The sequence below is a fragment of the Castanea sativa genome, chromosome 12 (genome assembly GCF_040712315.1).
Source record: "Castanea sativa cultivar Marrone di Chiusa Pesio chromosome 12, ASM4071231v1".
Taxonomy (NCBI): Eukaryota; Viridiplantae; Streptophyta; class Magnoliopsida; order Fagales; family Fagaceae; genus Castanea; species Castanea sativa.
Window position 1 is genome coordinate 11460082 of NC_134024.1, and position 17846 is coordinate 11477927.

Consider the following 17846-nt stretch of genomic DNA (forward strand, 5'->3'; position numbering starts at 1 on the left):
AATAATTGAAATGGTGTTAATTAAGGGTTCGTTTGGGATCCGCTTATTTTGCTGAAAGTATTATAGATAATAGATAAAGGTAAAAGTTAGCTGAAATAGTAAAATGAGACCCGTGAATAATACCAAAAAACGCTGTGAGACCCAATATAATTACAAAAATAAGCTAAATAATAAAATAAGTTAGCAAAATTAATCATGCTAAATGAATACTTAAATGTGTGTAGCAAAAATTATTTTTATCAGCTTATTTTTGCTACTATTCATGAGTCTACTACACTTTTTGATACTATTCATGAGTTTTACTATATTATTTCAGTTAATTTTCTCCTTTATCTAGTAAAAAATTTTCAATTTTAGCAAAATAGGCAAATGTCCAACGATGCTTAAGAATGTCATTAAAGGAAATAAAGAAAAAGAATGGTGGCAATTGGTATTTGCATCATTTTCCACATAGTTTCCACAAGTGGTTAAATATTCCTATGATGAGATCGCACGTTCAGAGAAGATGTGGTCTCTGTGCATTTGGAGTATTTAACCCCTTCACTCGAAACGCCAAACCCAGAACACCATACACTGTCCACAACATTCCACACAATCTCTCTCACACACACACACACTCACACACACTCTCTCTCTCTCTCTCTCTCACAGCTTTTTGCAAAGTCTCAAGCTCACCCCAATTGCTCCCATGGCGGCTGGACTCTCCGCCTCCATAACCCCCAAGCCCTTCCGTCTCTTCCAACACTCTCACCTCCCAAAACCCACAACCCTCTTTGCTCCCTCAGTTCTCCGCCACAGCACAATGAAAAAAACCAGAAGAAAAGCTTGCTTAACCGTCTATGTGATCTTGGAGGACCAAAAACAAAGTACCCAGTTGGTGAATCCTAAAGATGAAGACTCTGATGGCCTGACTAAATTTCAGATCCCATCTCCACGTGTGGCAGAGAAGTTGGCCAGGAAAAGATCCGAGAGGTTCACTTATCTAGTGGCTGCTGTTATGTCTACCTTTGGTATTACTTCCATGGCTGTCATGGCTGTTTATTATAGATTTTCTTGGCAAATGGAGGTACTTTCTCTGCCTCTCTCTCTCAAAGATTATGTATTTGTGTATATTATATTTAGTAGTGAAAATTGGGTTTTGTTTTTGGTATAGGGTGGGGAAGTGCCTATGTCTGAAATGTTAGGTACATTTGCTCTATCTGTTGGTGCTGCTGTAAGTTCTCTTATCTTTTCTTTGGGAAATTTTAAGTGATTGGAAATTCAAAAAGTTGTAATCTTTAGGTGATTTTGTAGCTGAATCGAATTGGGTAATTTTGATTTTCAGGTGGGAATGGAATTTTGGGCAAGATGGGCTCACAAAGCTCTCTGGCACGCTTCCCTGTGGCATATGCACGAGGTTTGCTTTCAATATCTCTATCAGAGGCTTGAAAACATTTTTCTGGAAACAGTTTTCAAATAATACAGTTGAAAAAACAGAGTCCACATATATAAAATGACACGACGTGGAAGTATGCCAAAACATCGTACAGTTCCTTTATCGTTTTAATTAAATTTAAACATATAATTGTACTGACATATATAATAAATTAAAAACATTAATTGCTTCCTGATAAAATAAAATAAAAACATTAATTATTTCAAAACAATTAAATTCAATGTCTTATACGTTTGAATTTAATCGAAGAATATAAGCAAGATAGTTTTTTTGTTGGTATTTGCAGTCCCATCATCGACCAAGAGAAGGACCATTCGAGCTCAACGATGTTTTCGCCATTATCAACGCTGGCCCAGCTATTGCTCTCCTTTCCTATGGCTTCTTCCACAAAGGACTTGTTCCTGGTCTATGTTTTGGTGCTGTAAGTCTCTCTCTCTCTTATCTTTCTGAATTTTATTTAATATTCCGTGGTTAACGGTTTAATCGTACTTAATTAACTGGGGATTGCAAATTATTCTTCATGTGTGACCGAAAATGACCCTGTAAATTTCTCATATTGACATTTTTGGACTTTGTACAGGGTCTTGGAATTACAGTGTTTGGCATGGCTTACATGTTTGTACACGATGGCCTGGTTCACAAAAGATTCCCAGTGGGGCCCATTGCCAACGTGCCCTACTTTCGTAAGGTTGCTGCAGCTCACCAGGTAAATACTCACCACTCGTACAAACCAATTATTTTTTATTGTCGATGTACCAAATGTTTATTAAAAAAATCGAGCAAATTACAATTTATCCCAGCTGGATTAGCAGACTGTTAATTGTAGTTTAAAATTTAACATTTTATCTACCTAAAATTAGATTAATTAGATTTTTATATTTCACATTTATTAAAAGTATGGCTAAATATGTAATTTTACTCGGCTTTTATGTCTTGTCTTTCCAAAAACATTAAAAAAATATAAAAATATAATATCAAATAAGATAAAAAAGAATCCAATTAAACACTTGCATAGTAGGATTTCAAATTAAGAAAACTTAAATTTCGGTCAAATTTCAAATAGCTAAAGTGTCAAATTTCAAACTAATAGTAGACAACTAAAATTTTAGGCTAAGTTGTAATTTGCCCAAAATAATTTTAATTTTTGTAATGGTTTTTTTCTCTAACAGAATCTAACGGTCAAGATTTTTTTTTTTTTTTGGTGATCTTTTTTCTGTAGCTCCACCATATGGACCTGTTCGATGGTGTGCCATATGGGTTGTTTCTGGGACCTAAGGTATGCCTTTTAAAGTTAAAAGAATTGGTTTTCTTTGTAAGTTTATTACTGATGCAATCTTAAAGAGGTTGGTTTTGAGTTTTAAGTCTCTTAACCAACAATTTGAGATCATTTTCAAGAAATTTCTTACTCAATGTATGTGGAACATAAGCAATTCTTACATATTCGTAGAGCAGTGCTTCAAGCTCTCATTAAGGGAGTGAGCCCCATGATGGGTCTCACATGTGAAGCCCGCCCTCTTTGTGAGAGCCCGGAGAATTACTCCGGGAGTATGCTAGTTTTTTCTATGGAGCAAGGTTATACTCATCTTGTGATTAGTTATGAGTCTAAAAGTCCTAGACACTGCACTAAAAAATTAAAAATAAAAAGTTTAATACAGAGGCAGGTGGCTGATCTTGTGCATTGTGGTGCAGGAACTGGAAGAAGTGGGAGGTCTGGAAGAGTTGGAAAAGGAGATTAATAGGAGAATCAAATCAAATAGTGGTTCATGACAAATTAGTCCGGGGGACCTCGTTTCCAAGCACAATTATCAGAGTGGGCAAACAGTGCAGTGATAAATATCAAAAGATTTTGAGGCTCTCATTTACTGTCTTATTACAATGATATGAAAAGAGGCAAGAGAATGAAACAGTAGATTAAGGAGGCTTTTACAAAAATTTTACTTGTGTTTTTGTGAGTGTTATATTTAGTGGGATCAATGATCAGAATAAAAAAGATATACAGTAATGGGATTCTAGAATCCCACTGAATTTGATTACTCGCTGGAGTAGACTGTACTTGGCTCTTGTACAAAATCCCAAACTAGTAGATGATATTTCTTAAAATTGTCACACCTCAATCAGTATTTTATTTATTTTTAAAATTTTGCAATTTAGTCAGTACTTAGACTAAATTTTGTGGTGCATGATTTAATTGGAAGGGTAAAATCAGTTTTTTTTTTTTTTTGAGAGTCAAGTAATCGAACTTTATTTAAGGTAAACCAGCAATGTCTGACAATACAATTGAAAGAAAAGGTGGTAGAACATTTTTCATCCACACGACAAAATTTGAAATACTTAAAGCATAATGAGCTAAACTATGAGCGACCATATTACCCTCCCTCTTAACATGAGAGTAGTGTAAATTTGTAAACAACGTTGCATTGAATCTAACATCATCAATTAGTAAACCATCCGTGGATAAAAATGGTGTATCATCAACTAAGGCATTCATCAACACTTGTGAGTCACCTTCAAGGACAACCCGATTGAAGCCCAATTCTGCAGCTAGCGGTAGCGTTGAGGACGCTGCTCTTGCTTCAATCTCTAGTGGGTTATGGAGCTGAGGTAACACCTGTGATAGTGAAGCTAATACATTGCCTTGAGTATCTCAGATAACCACCCCAATATCGGACTTTCCTTCCTTCGTGAAAATTGCGCCGTCAAAGTTCACCTTAACCAATACTTGTTAAGGTTGACCAGTTTGAATCTCTCATTTCCTCCAAAATAAAACAAAAAATAAAACAAAAGGCTTGAACATATACCAAACATTTTAATTATGAGATATATTTTAAACTAGCTATTTATTTATTTATTTATTTTTACTTTATGATACTTGTTCTTTATTACCATATTAATGTATAAATATTTTTTTTTTTTTTGTATAAATGAGATTCAAACTCATGTCTGTAATCTGATTATAAAATGCTTTATCAGTTACTTAATCAAAAGAATTTGAAACTCTGCAGTACAAGATTGAAATGGGCCAAAAACACAATTTTCTGTTGCATGCTTGAATTGGGAAGGAAATCTCAATTTTATGATGCAAGAGAAATTGAAAGGACTTAGGGTTTCAATTTTTATCATAAACCTATTTAATTTATATCAAGGGTGAATACACTTAAAGCTTGGCAAGAATTGAAAATTTTGAGGGACTAGAGGAAAAATTATCAATTCTAAACACAATCAAGCTTTTAAAGTCGTTTGGTATTACTTACAGTCACCCACCTTTTCTTTATTTAGGTAGGTATTATTCCACCATAAAAGGTTTTTCCATTGTGAAATGAAATCCACTGTACTGTCAAGCTCTTTGTTGACCCATCCTAACTTTGCATCACTAATGTTCGGTTGAATTAGTATTTTTTGAAAAATGTGTCTTTTTAAAATTACAATTAAACATTTGGTAAAATATGAAAAAGTGTTGTATCAATTGACCATTTGGATAATATTATTTAGCCCAAAAAAAAAAAAGACTATTTGGATAATATTGGTATAAAATTACCGTTTCAGGTGTTAATTACAAAAAAAAAAATGACTCAACGTAAATTACAGCCTTAACAATCAAGGTTCCTTTATGTTCTCCATATGGAAATTACCCATCACCATTTAATTATGAATTTCACAATCTCATAAATTTTAACAAGGCTTGGGGTCGCATTTCCCTTAAAAGAAAAAACCAATAAGAGTTTTGACAGTACCTCTAAATTGGCATTATGGCCAAAAAGCTTTACCCTCAAGAGGCATCACGTATCTCACAAAAATCAACTTCTCATTAACTTCTTCAAAAACTTTAGGACGAATAAATTTAGCATGTACAAGAATATGCCCACGAACAAGGCTATACCTGAAGTCAAATACCCACTAATGAAATCAATGTGGTCGATACCGCACCGGTACCGGCCGTACCGGCTAGTGCACCGGTACCGGTACACTTCTATATTGTACCGGAAAAAATACCGGCCGTACCGGCTGCGTACCGGTCGTACCGGCCAATTTCAGGCAATACCGGCCGGTACAGAAAAAAGCTTTTTTTTTTTTTTTTTTTAGTTTTGTAATTTTTGAATTTTTGTAAAGGCATAATGGTAACTTATTTACATTAACTTCTTAGTATTATTTGTTTTCTTAGTATGCAATGAACAACTAAGTTTTCTATTTTTTATATTGTGTTTTTTTTTTCTTTTATTTGATACTAAAGTCTAAAACTATGAATAATTTGTTCTGAATTGAGGTAATGTTTTATAATAAACTTTTATATTTACTATAATATAAGTGAAATATTATATGTTTATAAACATGGTTCTAAAGATTTTGGTGTGTGTGTGTGTGTGTGTGTGTGTGTGTGTGTGTATATATAAAATAGCGGTAAACCCGAAACGGTACACCGGTATTGACTGGTATCCGAAATATATCGTACCGGTGACCAAACCGGTACAGCCTCCGGTACGGTATTGACTTCCTTGAATGAAATTGGTACTTTTCTTGAAAAAATGAGAGTTTTGACAGCACCTGTAAATTAGCATCAAGGCCTAAAAGCTCCAGCCTCAAGAGGTATAACATATCTCACAAAAATTAACTTCTCATTAACTCCTTCACAAAACTTTTAAGGCCAATAAATTTAGCATGTACAAGAATATGCCCACAAACTCCAATTCTCAAGGCTATAGCTTAGTCAAATACCCACCAATGAAAGTGGTATTTTTCTTGAAAAAATGAGAGTTTTGACAATACCTCTTTTTTAAAAAAAATAATTACAATATGTTGTTAATCCCATAACTCGAACATTTTTCCCTCTAAACCCCCAAGCATTTTATGCATGGGAATGTGTCAATTCAGTTACAAGGTCTTTAACACGGTACCTCTAAATTGGCATTAAGGCCTAAAAGCTCCAACCTCATCTTGAGGCTAACGTATCTCACAAAAATCAACTTCTCATTAACTCCTTCACAAAACTTTAGGGCCAATACGTTTAGCACAAACATTTGAGTCATTTTCCGCACTCATCACATCACCCCAAATTTACCTACTTTTGTGATTCAGAATCATACATCGTTATACTTGGTTAGCCTATCCATTCTCTTTTGCAAGTTCGTTGACTCAAGTGCGATTTTGAGACGCATCACTAGTCCTTTTCACTCTCCGTGTTGATGCGAGATTCGTACTGGACTTCCCCAACTTAAACCCATATTCAAAAGCTAAGCCAAATCAAAGTTCGCCTACTTTCTACCTTCTAGGTTTATATGGTAAAAAGAGACTACTCCATCATTGGACCACATGGCCGTATTAATAAAATGCAAATCAGAATTCATAAAGTAGGAGAATTTTATACAATGATAGAGCCATTGATCATAGAGGTATCTAATCTAATTTGTTAATGTGCATGCTCTATGGACCATGGGCAACCCCAATCAAGTTTTTTGTGGGACACCTTGTAAAGTATAAACCTACCGGCCATTTTTGTTCTAGATATGGCTACGTGTGGATTACATATAGCTCTAGCATTCCCATTTGGGGTCCTCCAACTTTGTTCTCCAATGCAAAAACGAAACATAAGTGGTTCATGCACTTCACTTTTAGTGGGCTTTCCAAATTGCAAATTCAATACCTGTCAAATTTTGAGAAAAAGTCCCACGTAGTTATGAGATTATGTCTATTAATTTAATTAAAAAGGTCCAAACTCAAAAAGACCAGATCTTCTTGGTCGGAAGATTAAAAAAAAGAAAGAAGAAAGTTTTGATCAATTCATCCAATTATTTTATGTATATAATTATATATTGCTTCCGACATCAAAATGCGCATTTTATAGTAAACTTATCTTCATTTTGATATTGACTACAACCGAAAAATTTGCATAAAGATGGCAAGGTGGACCATCCAATATCATATATAGTTGACCATGTTCCAGGTTCTATGAACAGTAAGCAATCAATTATTCCGAAGAACTATTGTTGAGGACAAAAAATTTACTGTTTGTGTTTGTAATATATACATTTTCATGACTATAATCAAAGCGAGAATCACGTAAAATTACGCCATTTTTATTACAATTCGTCATGTAATAAGTTATAAACAATAAATGTGTAATGAATCGTGTTTATATGACGAGTTATAACAAAAATTATGTAAATTATATGATGTTAGTATTTTTTCCATAACGAAGAGCTCAAGTTTGATGTGATATACTATTTGCCAATAGAGGAGGTTTAAAGTTGCTTAGGGAAAAGGCCTACCTAGCAAGTGTTCCAAGCAACTAGGCTCGGTGTTATGTCCATACGTAATTGTGTTAATTTGCACTAAGATTAATCTTTCTTTTCTTTTTTTTTACATTTTAAAAGTCAATAAGTTTAGACGCATAATTTTGTTGACAATTTTTTTTCATAATTGTTAAAGTTATAGGTAAAACTGATAATAAAAGACCACAAATAGTGTCGGTGATAGATTAAAGTGAAAATCAATCATATATATTTTTTATTAAATAGATAACAATGTGTCATTTTAATATGATGTGAACAAAAATTGTGTTTGTTAATCACTATCTCACAATGTACGTGGCTTTATAATATTGGCACTTCTTTAATAATTGGAGTATTTATTTTTTCTTAAAGTTTGAATGTGGACTTCGTCAGAGTTTAGACAGCGGATTTTCCCCACCGCCCAAGAACATTTAGAACGACAAACATCCATTTGAGTGGAATTTGGGCCCATGTTGTATCTTTGGTCTCCCACTTTATGCTCTGGAAATGGGGAGAAAAGGCCAGCATTTTGACCAACAAAGAAAAAGGAAAGGGTGTGTTATCTTATCTCCGTGTCATCTTATTAGTCATAACTCAACCGATGAGTTTTATGGTGGGTCTGCGTTTGGAGAAGGTGGACTCGAATCACTTGATTTTTTTTTTTTTTTTTGGTAGAAAAAAAAAAGGTGGAAGAGGAGTGAGACTCTATACTCTCGGTCTGTAAGAAACTTACTTATTTTCTTTGAACCATTTGAGATGGAGATGAGATATAAGAAGCACCAATACACAACTAGTTGTTGAAACTAGAACTCAAGTCCTGAGACTTGTCGGCCCGGTATCTAACCAACTAGGCCACTCAATACATGCATCTTACTTCTTCTCATGTGTGAATCTCAACTTGCAAACACAACACAAGGGTTAGGGTTTTGCTTTATGAATTTGGGTCAAATTAGGTCAACATGAAATTGACACAATAAAAAACGTGTCCATTGTGGGTTAACTCGGTTAACCCATGATCACAAGATTAGACATGTTTACTTATTTGTGTAGATACAAAATGACCAATTTTAACACCACTTGTTTAACTTGAACAACAATTAAATATTTATTTTGTTTTAAATGTTATGAGTTATGATTTTGTTTAAAATGGTTGGTTATTAAATTAAAAAAAATATTAATTATTCAAATAGGTTGAAATGGGTTGTGTTTGAAGTGGGTTAAATGGATTGTATTTGTGTTAACCTAATACAACCTATTTATTATTAAGCATGTTGAAACTGGTGGTGTTGCATTTGTGTCAACTCAACATGACATGTTTATTAAGCGTGTCATATGGGTCATATTGTGTCAACCAGCTTTAACACGTTGTGTTAGGGTTTAAAATCAAAACAAGATAAAAGGGATGATGTAGATTTCAGATGCATAAAATATTTATTAAAATATCTCTAAGTCAACGTGACATGCCAACAAGAATTTTCAGCTCATTATATTATAAGAGTGATGATGTAGATTTCGAATGCATAAAATATTTATTGATATGTTTAAATAAGTTCTTTTATTTTAGTTTATTTTATTCAAAAGTAAATTAAGTCAAATTAAATGTTTCATAATGATTATTCTTTATCATTAGATTAAAATACCAATTAATTTTTGACATGAGTGGAGATCAAATCTCAAATCTTATTAAGCGAATTGAAACACATCATTAAAAGTTAAAACAAATGGTTAATTTATAGAGCATCTGCATTACTGGGCATAGCAAATTAGGCTGAGAGGCTGAAATGGACCATAGTCTGAACTCGGCCCAATTCATTGGGCCTATTACAACCACCACTCTTTCTTTTTAGGCCCAATAATAAATATGATCTCCCTGTTTTCAACACTGTCACTTTCCCGGGAAAATCATGGATTTTCCGGTACTATCTCAGTCCAACTCCCTTCGTTTTCCATCAGATTTTCTCGAGAAGCCAAAGCCCTACTTTCCCATACGTCGCAGAAGTACTCCTCTCTGGTCCACAACCAATCACACTCCACCATCTGTCCCTGCTTTGGGTAAAATCAGTAGCATAAAATGTACGGTCAAGGAAACTCAAAATCAAGAACCGTTTCAATCGGAAAATGGTCGAAAGGGTTGGATTCACTTTGTAGGTATTGGAGGTTGTGGATTGTCTGCACTGGCAATGCTTGCTCTCAAACAAGTAAGTGTGTGTGTTTTTTTTTTTTTTAAGTCTAATGCCATGTTTGGTTTCCGAGAAAGTGGAAAAAGAAAAAGGAAAGTTAAAATGAAAGAACAAAGAAAAGTAGAGAAGATAAGAGAAGTGAAGTGAAAAGAATCAGTTTTGTTTGTTTCTAGAGGATGACAGAAGCTCAACTTGACAATGCCAAAATAGTTATGTATTGAAGTTGATAACAAATGGGCTTTACAGTTTACATTCTGTTTGGATCACTAGAAAATTTTGGAAAGTGAAGAAAAATATAATTTTGAGTCTCCTGATTTTGTTTCAACTTAACTAAGGCATAGAATCGTTTTGAGTTTAGTAGAGTTTGTATTTTTTATTTTTTTTTTTATAAGTAGTAGAGTAAAATTCATTGCATCTTGGACCTTGTTACTGGATAATGAAAGCTTAAAGATTGAAAATTTTATATCCCATCTTATGCCCAAATAAAAAAGATGGAACTTTGTTTTTGTTTCGTTCTGTTTGTTTTACAATTCAAATGAATTTTTTTTTAGAAACCAAATTAATTTATTAATTTTTCAATAATCTTTTCATTGGCTGAACCGTAGAAACATGTTTGACGGAATTTTAATTGTGTTGCTTGTTAATTTCAAGGTGTTACAAGTGAATATTTCTTAGGTTTTGAATATTAATAGTGTGAATTGATTATAGGGTTTTGAGGTTAGTGGCTCGGATGTTAAATGGAGCAGCTACATGGACGGCCTGCAAGAGGCCGGTGCACGTTTGCATATTGGTCATTCGGTTTTGAATTTGAAAGGGAGTGATGGGTCAAGATTACCTAATGCGATTGTTGTTTCAAGTGCTATTCCTCATGACAATGTGGAGATTTTGCACGCAAAGTCTGCTGGAGTGCCTGTGTGAGTACATCAATATGTGTCAAATTTGGCATTTTTGGCTACAATACCTTTTTGTGTGTGCGTGTGTAAGTACTTTGGCTCCTTTTCAATGTATTCACATTTGGAATCCTATGGTCTGCTTTTGAAAGGAAAAATTTCTTTGAAATTTCCTCATTAGATCAATAAAAGTACTTTTCAATGTTGCCAATGAGCTCTATCTCAACTGGCACCTCCTCCCCTTGCAAGTGCTAGTTGGACCAGTGAGGTCATGGGTTTTTAGCCCACCAGGTGCGTGTGTAACTTACTAATCCAAAATAACAAAAAGTAATTCCCTGTGTTAGCCATTAGTAGATTGGTTAACTTTGTAGTTCAACTTGTCTAACTGTTTGTTTCACTAGGCAGATGATAGAATTTTTCAATGTTTGATTTATGAAATATAGTACATTGGTTTACTTGATTTTCCCTTAACCCCTTATTTACAGACACAAACGGGATTATTGGCTGGGAAGGCTAACAGAGTGCTACAAGCTTATTGCTGTTAGTGGTAGCCATGGTAATAATATTATAGGCTGTAGTTCAGTGGTTCATACAAATTGTAATTCATACAGACTTCTCTAAACTCTAAAATTGATTTTTTAACTTGTAGCTCACTTTGTATATTTAATATAGGACTTTGATTAGTTGTTCTCTGATCTATTACACCATAATATATGAAATATTGCTTGGTTGATTAGGTGTGGATTTAGAATCATAAATTTTCTTTTGTACTGAATCAACCAAGTTATGAAGATTAGGTTAAATATTTTTTTTTCTATTGTAATCGGAGACCAAGATTGCAATTATGTAAACATTGGAACTATCATTATAGTTTAAGATTTATTTTATTTTTTTAAGTGGTTAGTTTACGCACATACCCAGTGAGTTTGTGAATGTAAGTTTAACCAATCAATTTATTAGAGATTTATATTGAATCTTCCTATCTCAATTAAGTGTTACTACTAGCTTGCTTAAATTTCCAACAACAAACTTTCAATACTGCAAATAAGTTGAATTGAGCAACTAATATGTTTTATTTCACTTGAGTACACTTCTGATAGTGAGCCGAACAAAAAATCAAGTTAGCATATTTTATCTTCTATCCTATTTAGTAAGTTACCACCCTTATTAATCTTCATTTTCCTTGAAAGAAGTATACACATTATCGTTTTTGCAGGCAAGAGTACAACAGCAAGTATGCTGGCTTATGTTTTGAAAGCAATGGGCGATGATCTTACAGCTGTAATTGGAGCACATGTCCCACAGGTTTCTACTTTACTTTGAGCAGCTCTGCAGTAGAGCTTAATTTTACACACATGGGTATCTTTTATTATTTGGCTATACGCTCCAATGAGTTCTCATAATGCTTTCTCCTTTTCTTTGAACTTCGCATTTGCAATTGGTTCCACTACTTGATTGGCTTGTTTTCTGTAGTTGAGACACTTTTCATGATATCACTAGATGCTGGAATTAATCAAAGCTATCCTTTTGCAGTTTCCAGAAGGAAATATTATTTCAGGTGGTGGTCAAAATTTTGTGCTGGAGGTACCCTATCCACTTCTATGAATTGATGAAGAATTTTGTTTCATGGTTTCTGCCCGAAAATAGAAAAATTCAAATTTCTCATTTGTCAAATAATGGAATCTCTCAGTGAAAATATGAAGCAATTTATTAATGAAAAAGGATTGGTATTTCATCACCATTGCTGGATCCCACTCCACATTTCTGTATGGACAGTACAGATCTGATAATTGTAACTTTTTTGTCTGTTTCTACTGATAAAAAAAAAAAACTTTTTTGTCTGTTTCTAGAGTATTGCAACTTTATGCTCGTGCACTTTATGTTCAGGGTAGGCTGATGAATACGATGGCTGTTTCTTGGGATTATCACCTTACATTACTGTAGTAACCAATCTGGACTGGGAGCATGTTGATATCTTTCAAGATAAGGTGTGTTGATTGATAAGCTTTTTATGCATTGGAACTAATATTACAAGACTGTATTTTCGTAGGCATAGTTTAGACTGATTAAATCTATGCTCTGAACATTAGGAGGCAGTTATATCTACTTTCAGGAGGTTCCTTGATCTAATCAAGGTGGGTGGACATCTCATCATATATGGGGACAGGTATCCATCGCCCACTTGTCTTGTTAAGGATATAATCGGTGGCACTAAGTTAGAACTTCTGGGGCATTGATAGTTTTATTTCTCATTTCTCGTTGCAAGTACATAATTCTTGTTTGTATGTGATCAGGCTTGTATAGGGGTGTGATAACCAAGGATTTGGTCCAGTTAACTCTAATTTTCAGTGCAAAAAGCCAAAAACCTCAAATCATGATTTGTTACCAACTATATAAATAAAACTAGTTACACAATTCATGGCTGGGCCAACTTTTTGCTATGATCTTATATATACATATACATACATATACATACATATATATATACATACATACATACATACATACATATATATATATATATATATATTCAAAGTCGGCAATTTACTAAGTCAAGCAAAGAAATTTTTTTGACAAATACTAATAATTTTATTTACAAAGCTCCAATTCATTCAAAGTTCATTTTAGTTTATCAGCATGAGCATCTAGTTAGAATTATTAAATTCCTTGAGCAATTAGGCATAAGAAACTAGAATGTATGAGTGATAAATAGCTAAACTTACATGATGTTGCTTCACATGGATGGTGTGAGTCGGATTGTGATATGAACCTTTTTCAAAGATTAAGGCCCAGCATCTCACCACAATATGGTGAGTCCCATAATCCCGTTACCATAACCTATTTAAGGCAGAGACTATAAACTCAAGTTCTCCACCTCAAATTGCTTCCTCATATTCATATGCTGCAACACCAACGCTGTATAAGAAGTTCATGAATGCTGCTTATATGATTTTATCTATTATAGTAATTTTGGAATTTCCTTGGGAGGTACACAACAGTCCAGATACACGTTCTTTGCTAAATCACAGAAGACAAACGACTGGATCAGAGTATTCCAGTCGTATGATGCCGGCTCCAAACTTGGAGCTATATGATGAGCATTACAGAATAACTACTTATGGAATCTCAAGTCTTAATGATTGGCATGCATCCTCAATTCGTCCCAACTGTCATGGCGGCAGTGATTACACACTGGTGGGTTATAATTTTATTTCTACATCTCTGTTTGCCCCTAATGTGGACCCAACCTATTTATAGAAAGCTAAAGCACATATATATTGAAGCTTCTTTGGTCTTTGGAAAAGGATTTGCCAAAGTTATGATACAAATTTTGGCAGGTAAATTACATTCTTTGATATCGACATGTATCATCTCAATTAATAATTTCTAGATTTGCCTCACTTTTCTTTGAGAGCATTGAATGGTGCCCAGAAAATATAAGCTTTCGCAAAATGTAAGAAAGATATGCATGATCTAAAAAATCTAATTTCATTATTTCTATGGATATGAAACGCTAAATTATTAAAGTAATCCTCCCCCCCCCCCCCCCGCCCTCCTTTTTTTCTTTTTCTTTTTATTTGGGCCTTGAGAAATAAGGTACACTGCAAGCAGAGCAAAATAAAAAAACCAAAACAGCAAAAAGATTAGGAGAAAATAATAACTCAAATAGAAAGGACTACAGAACTAATGTGGAGAGGTGGGGGTCTATTCCTTGTTATATAGTACTTGTTCTTAATACCGATTATTACAGAGTGATTTAAACCAAAAAGGGTCATTATCCAGTGTCAGTCCTGCCTAAGAGAGTTCTTGAAACGGTTTCTTGGATTCAGTTCTAACTTTACTCGTTTTTGCATGAGCTGGTTACTCTAAATTATAATTTAATCTAGAATTATAAATATTTCTTAATTTTAGGATGGTTCTCATAAAAATATAGGTGTTTCAACTTGCATGTTTAGGCTATGTCTTTTGCATGCTCTTGTGATTTATTCCCTCTTCCAGAATTGTTTTTATCAGTAAAATAAGAAATTTTATTGCATCAAAAAATACATTAGCAAAACAGACTACCCCGTACACAGGTGGTGAACCAAAGAATCTATAGAGCTAACAAAAATTACATAAATCCAGAAATTCCTCCAAGGAGGAAAAAGAAGGCCTACTCATAGCAGCCATCCAATCATACAAAAGTCTCGAGAAAAACGGCTTCAACTCTAGCAATGAGTGTTCAATCCCTCTGCCAGAATGCCATCCAAATTCTGAAATTCGTGCCTTTTAACTGTTTACATGAGTTTTTCTAAATATGAAATTTCTAAGACATAATACATTCATCTAATCTAATTTAGTACTTGATTATCTGCAGTTCCATCGGGAGTTTCCAGAGGTAGAGATCAGTCTACAGATTTCGGGAGTTCATAATGTCCTCAATTCATTAGCAGTGAGTGAAAATGTTTACTTAGTTTTACAAAAAAAAAAATCTTAATGCTCAAAAGCTCCAGTTTCTTTTTGTATTTCGTATAGAGTTATAACTTCTGCATCACATCTATTTTTTTCTGATGTCGGTTGGTATTGTAAGTTAGTCAGATGGAGTTTTACGTGCAGATTGACTGTTAATTTTTTCTTTAATAGTTTGATTATTAGGATTGGAAATATTAGAGGTTGATGCATGTGTACTATGCTTCACTTTCTAGTTTCTTGGGATATTGGTCTCTTAAGTTCCTCAAATATACTCTTAATTTTTCTCTCTTTATTGGGTTAAGCTATCTTATTTTATGTTATTGTCAGGTTATTGCCACAGTGATGGCACTTTTTAGTGACAGAACGCAATATTATGAGCTAATCAGTCATGTAAGACTACACTTGAAAAGTTTCAATGGTGTTTCCAGACGTTTTGAGATGATTGGTACAATTTGTGGATGCCATATATATGATGATTATGCACACCATCCAACAGAAGTCCGTGCAGTTCTTCAAGCAGCACGTCAAAGGTTCCCATTCAAGGCTATATGGGTGGTATTCCAACCTCATTCTTACAGGTATTCTCACATAGAATGGGAACAAAAACACTTTTTTTTTTCTCCAAATGGTTAAATTACTTAAGCACTCGGTTGGTCCTGAACCCATGACCTCCCACTATAACTTGCTTTTTACAAGGAGGGAAGGCCTTTGAGCTAGAGCTACAGGTCCATCTGTCAATGTAGTCATTATTTTATATGACTCATTTTACTTTCTGCTTATGGTAGCTTTTTTCTTTTGCAGTCGTCTGGCAGCATTGAAAGATGAATTTGCCACTGCACTCAGTGATGCAGATCATGTTGTGGTTACAGCGGTACAGTCATCTTGGTCCATAATCTTTGTTATTTACAGTTGCTAACGGCAACTAACAGTTTGAGTTATGGTGTCAGGTTTATGCTGCCAGAGACAAAGGTTTTTGGGATGCTAGTGGAAGTGATTTAGCTGCTTCTATTAATGGCCCACCGTGTGAATATATCTCTTCTCTGGTAAGACCTGTATCTTACCTTCACAAATGAGGGACTTTATATGTGATGGTCACTCGTCATTCATGATGTCAGAATGGTAAAAGACTACTTGCTGTGCTCTACTTTGATCAATTTGGTGATTTAAAAATCACGAGAAAAATGTTGTAGAGATTATTTAGAATTAGGTGTTCCATTTGCTCTCCTATGAAGGTCTCTGGTTGCTAGATCTCTCTCCTGAGAGTTGACATCAGCTAAAAACATTCACTTAGTAAATAGAGTTGTCTCATTAAAGGTCTTCATTTTTGTGTAAATCCAAAAGTGAAGTCTTCATTCCAGAGAATAAATACAAGATCAACTCTACAAGAAAAAGCAGCTATGTTATATTGATTGATAGGTCACAAACAAGATGATTTCTTTGCTTTTGCAACCTTTTATTTATTGTCCATCTTGTTCTTTTGTGGCTTGACAGGAGGCTGTAGTTGATAAGTTGGTGTTTCAGATATCCAAGGACCTCCATCGCCAAGTTGTTGTTTTGACCCTTGGACCAGGCAAAGATCTTTACTGCTTACCTTTGGATTTTCTTTCATCACATTTTGCGATTGTCTTAACCCTTTAAACAAACAGGTGATATTACTACTGTAGGCCCCAAAGTGCTTCATAAGTTGCAACAGCAATACAAGTGAACTTGTAGATTCCATGTTGCACCTTCTTGCACATTACTTGATTGATTTTTGAAATTCAGAGATTTCATGATTCCAAACCTTTGAATGAAGATTCCCCAAGACGAAGATAATTCATACACTTCTCCAAGATAAGTGTGAGATGGTCTTGCCAATTGCCACTGATTCTGTCTGGTATGGTACATGGGTATTTATTGTAAGATGACAGCTTCTTTTGTGTGACTTCCCGTTGATTCTGCTATGCAAAGATGAAACCGGTGGCCGGCAAATTATGTTATTAGTAATGAGAGTTTCTTCTATAGACATGGATGGATGTGGAAGTGGAAGTGGAACTATCAAGAAGAAAGCTGATGACGCTGCAACTGCAAATTGTGTTCCATGTAATGAATTTGCATTCCCAACTTGTCTTGAACTATGTTCCCATTTAAGGAAAACGAAAAGAAAAGAATGAATGTTTTGTTGTATTGTGAGGAACTGAACAACAGAGTTCATTTCAAGTCTATTAGAGGCTTGAATGGTTGATTGGCTGGATATTTCAAGAAAATGTATCATCATTTATCGTTAAAAGAATTCAAGAAACAAGCTTGTAAGGAACTCCTCAAACAACTCCAGTATTGGGTACTATCTTATCTTTTCTTATACAGGTTTTCTATGGAAACTCTGTAAGAGAAACTCCACACTCAAATTTGTCAGGCACCATATAAAGAGGATGCAAGTGTAACAGGATAATGTAGTGCTACATTACAAAGTTTGTTTGGACAGACAGTTTGTATGTAATTTCCTTTCCCACTTGCCACTTCAATTTTTAAATCCCCACTCCACCTCCATCCAATCAAAATAGTTTTTAAAGAAAGAAAAGAAAAGATGGTGATTTGATTTCTTGTCAATTTCTTGGACTTTATTAGTGATGATAGTATTGTTTTA

General features: G+C 34.3%; 2 protein-coding genes across 2 annotated transcripts; both read left to right on the forward strand.

The window, feature by feature from the left end:
* The first annotated feature begins 498 nt into the window (after positions 1-498).
* LOC142619883 (beta-carotene hydroxylase 2, chloroplastic-like) lies at positions 499-3549 on the forward strand. The gene is made up of 7 exons (XM_075793233.1): positions 499-1066; positions 1154-1213; positions 1325-1396; positions 1722-1856; positions 2016-2141; positions 2655-2711; positions 3125-3549. The coding sequence occupies exons 1-7, from the start codon at positions 689-691 to the stop codon at positions 3200-3202; spliced, it is 906 nt and encodes a 301-aa protein (XP_075649348.1). The 5' UTR covers positions 499-688; the 3' UTR covers positions 3203-3549.
* A 5905-nt stretch (positions 3550-9454) lies between these two features.
* LOC142618550 (uncharacterized) lies at positions 9455-17799 on the forward strand. The gene is made up of 14 exons (XM_075791499.1): positions 9455-9896; positions 10587-10792; positions 11254-11324; positions 11985-12073; positions 12302-12352; positions 12661-12756; positions 12859-12935; positions 13768-13963; positions 15126-15200; positions 15548-15798; positions 16022-16091; positions 16168-16263; positions 16712-16790; positions 16867-17799. The coding sequence occupies exons 1-14, from the start codon at positions 9603-9605 to the stop codon at positions 16923-16925; spliced, it is 1710 nt and encodes a 569-aa protein (XP_075647614.1). The 5' UTR covers positions 9455-9602; the 3' UTR covers positions 16926-17799.
* Positions 17800-17846: the final 47 nt, after the last annotated feature.

What these genes read in the sequence shown, in the direction of transcription:
- LOC142619883 (XM_075793233.1), top strand. Translation starts at nt 689, where the DNA reads ATGGCGGCTGGACTCTCCGCCTCCATAACCCCCAAGCCCTTCCGTCTC. An exon ending in AGGTTGCTGCAGCTCACCAG is followed by an intron (nt 2,142 to 2,654) that starts GTAAATACTCAC and finishes TTTTTTCTGTAG; the next exon opens with CTCCACCATATGGACCTGTT. An exon ending in GGTTGTTTCTGGGACCTAAG is followed by an intron (nt 2,712 to 3,124) that starts GTATGCCTTTTA and finishes ATTGTGGTGCAG; the next exon opens with GAACTGGAAGAAGTGGGAGG.
- LOC142618550 (XM_075791499.1), top strand. Translation starts at nt 9,603, where the DNA reads ATGGATTTTCCGGTACTATCTCAGTCCAACTCCCTTCGTTTTCCATCA. An exon ending in CAATGCTTGCTCTCAAACAA is followed by an intron (nt 9,897 to 10,586) that starts GTAAGTGTGTGT and finishes AATTGATTATAG; the next exon opens with GGTTTTGAGGTTAGTGGCTC. An exon ending in TGCTGTTAGTGGTAGCCATG is followed by an intron (nt 11,325 to 11,984) that starts GTAATAATATTA and finishes TCGTTTTTGCAG; the next exon opens with GCAAGAGTACAACAGCAAGT.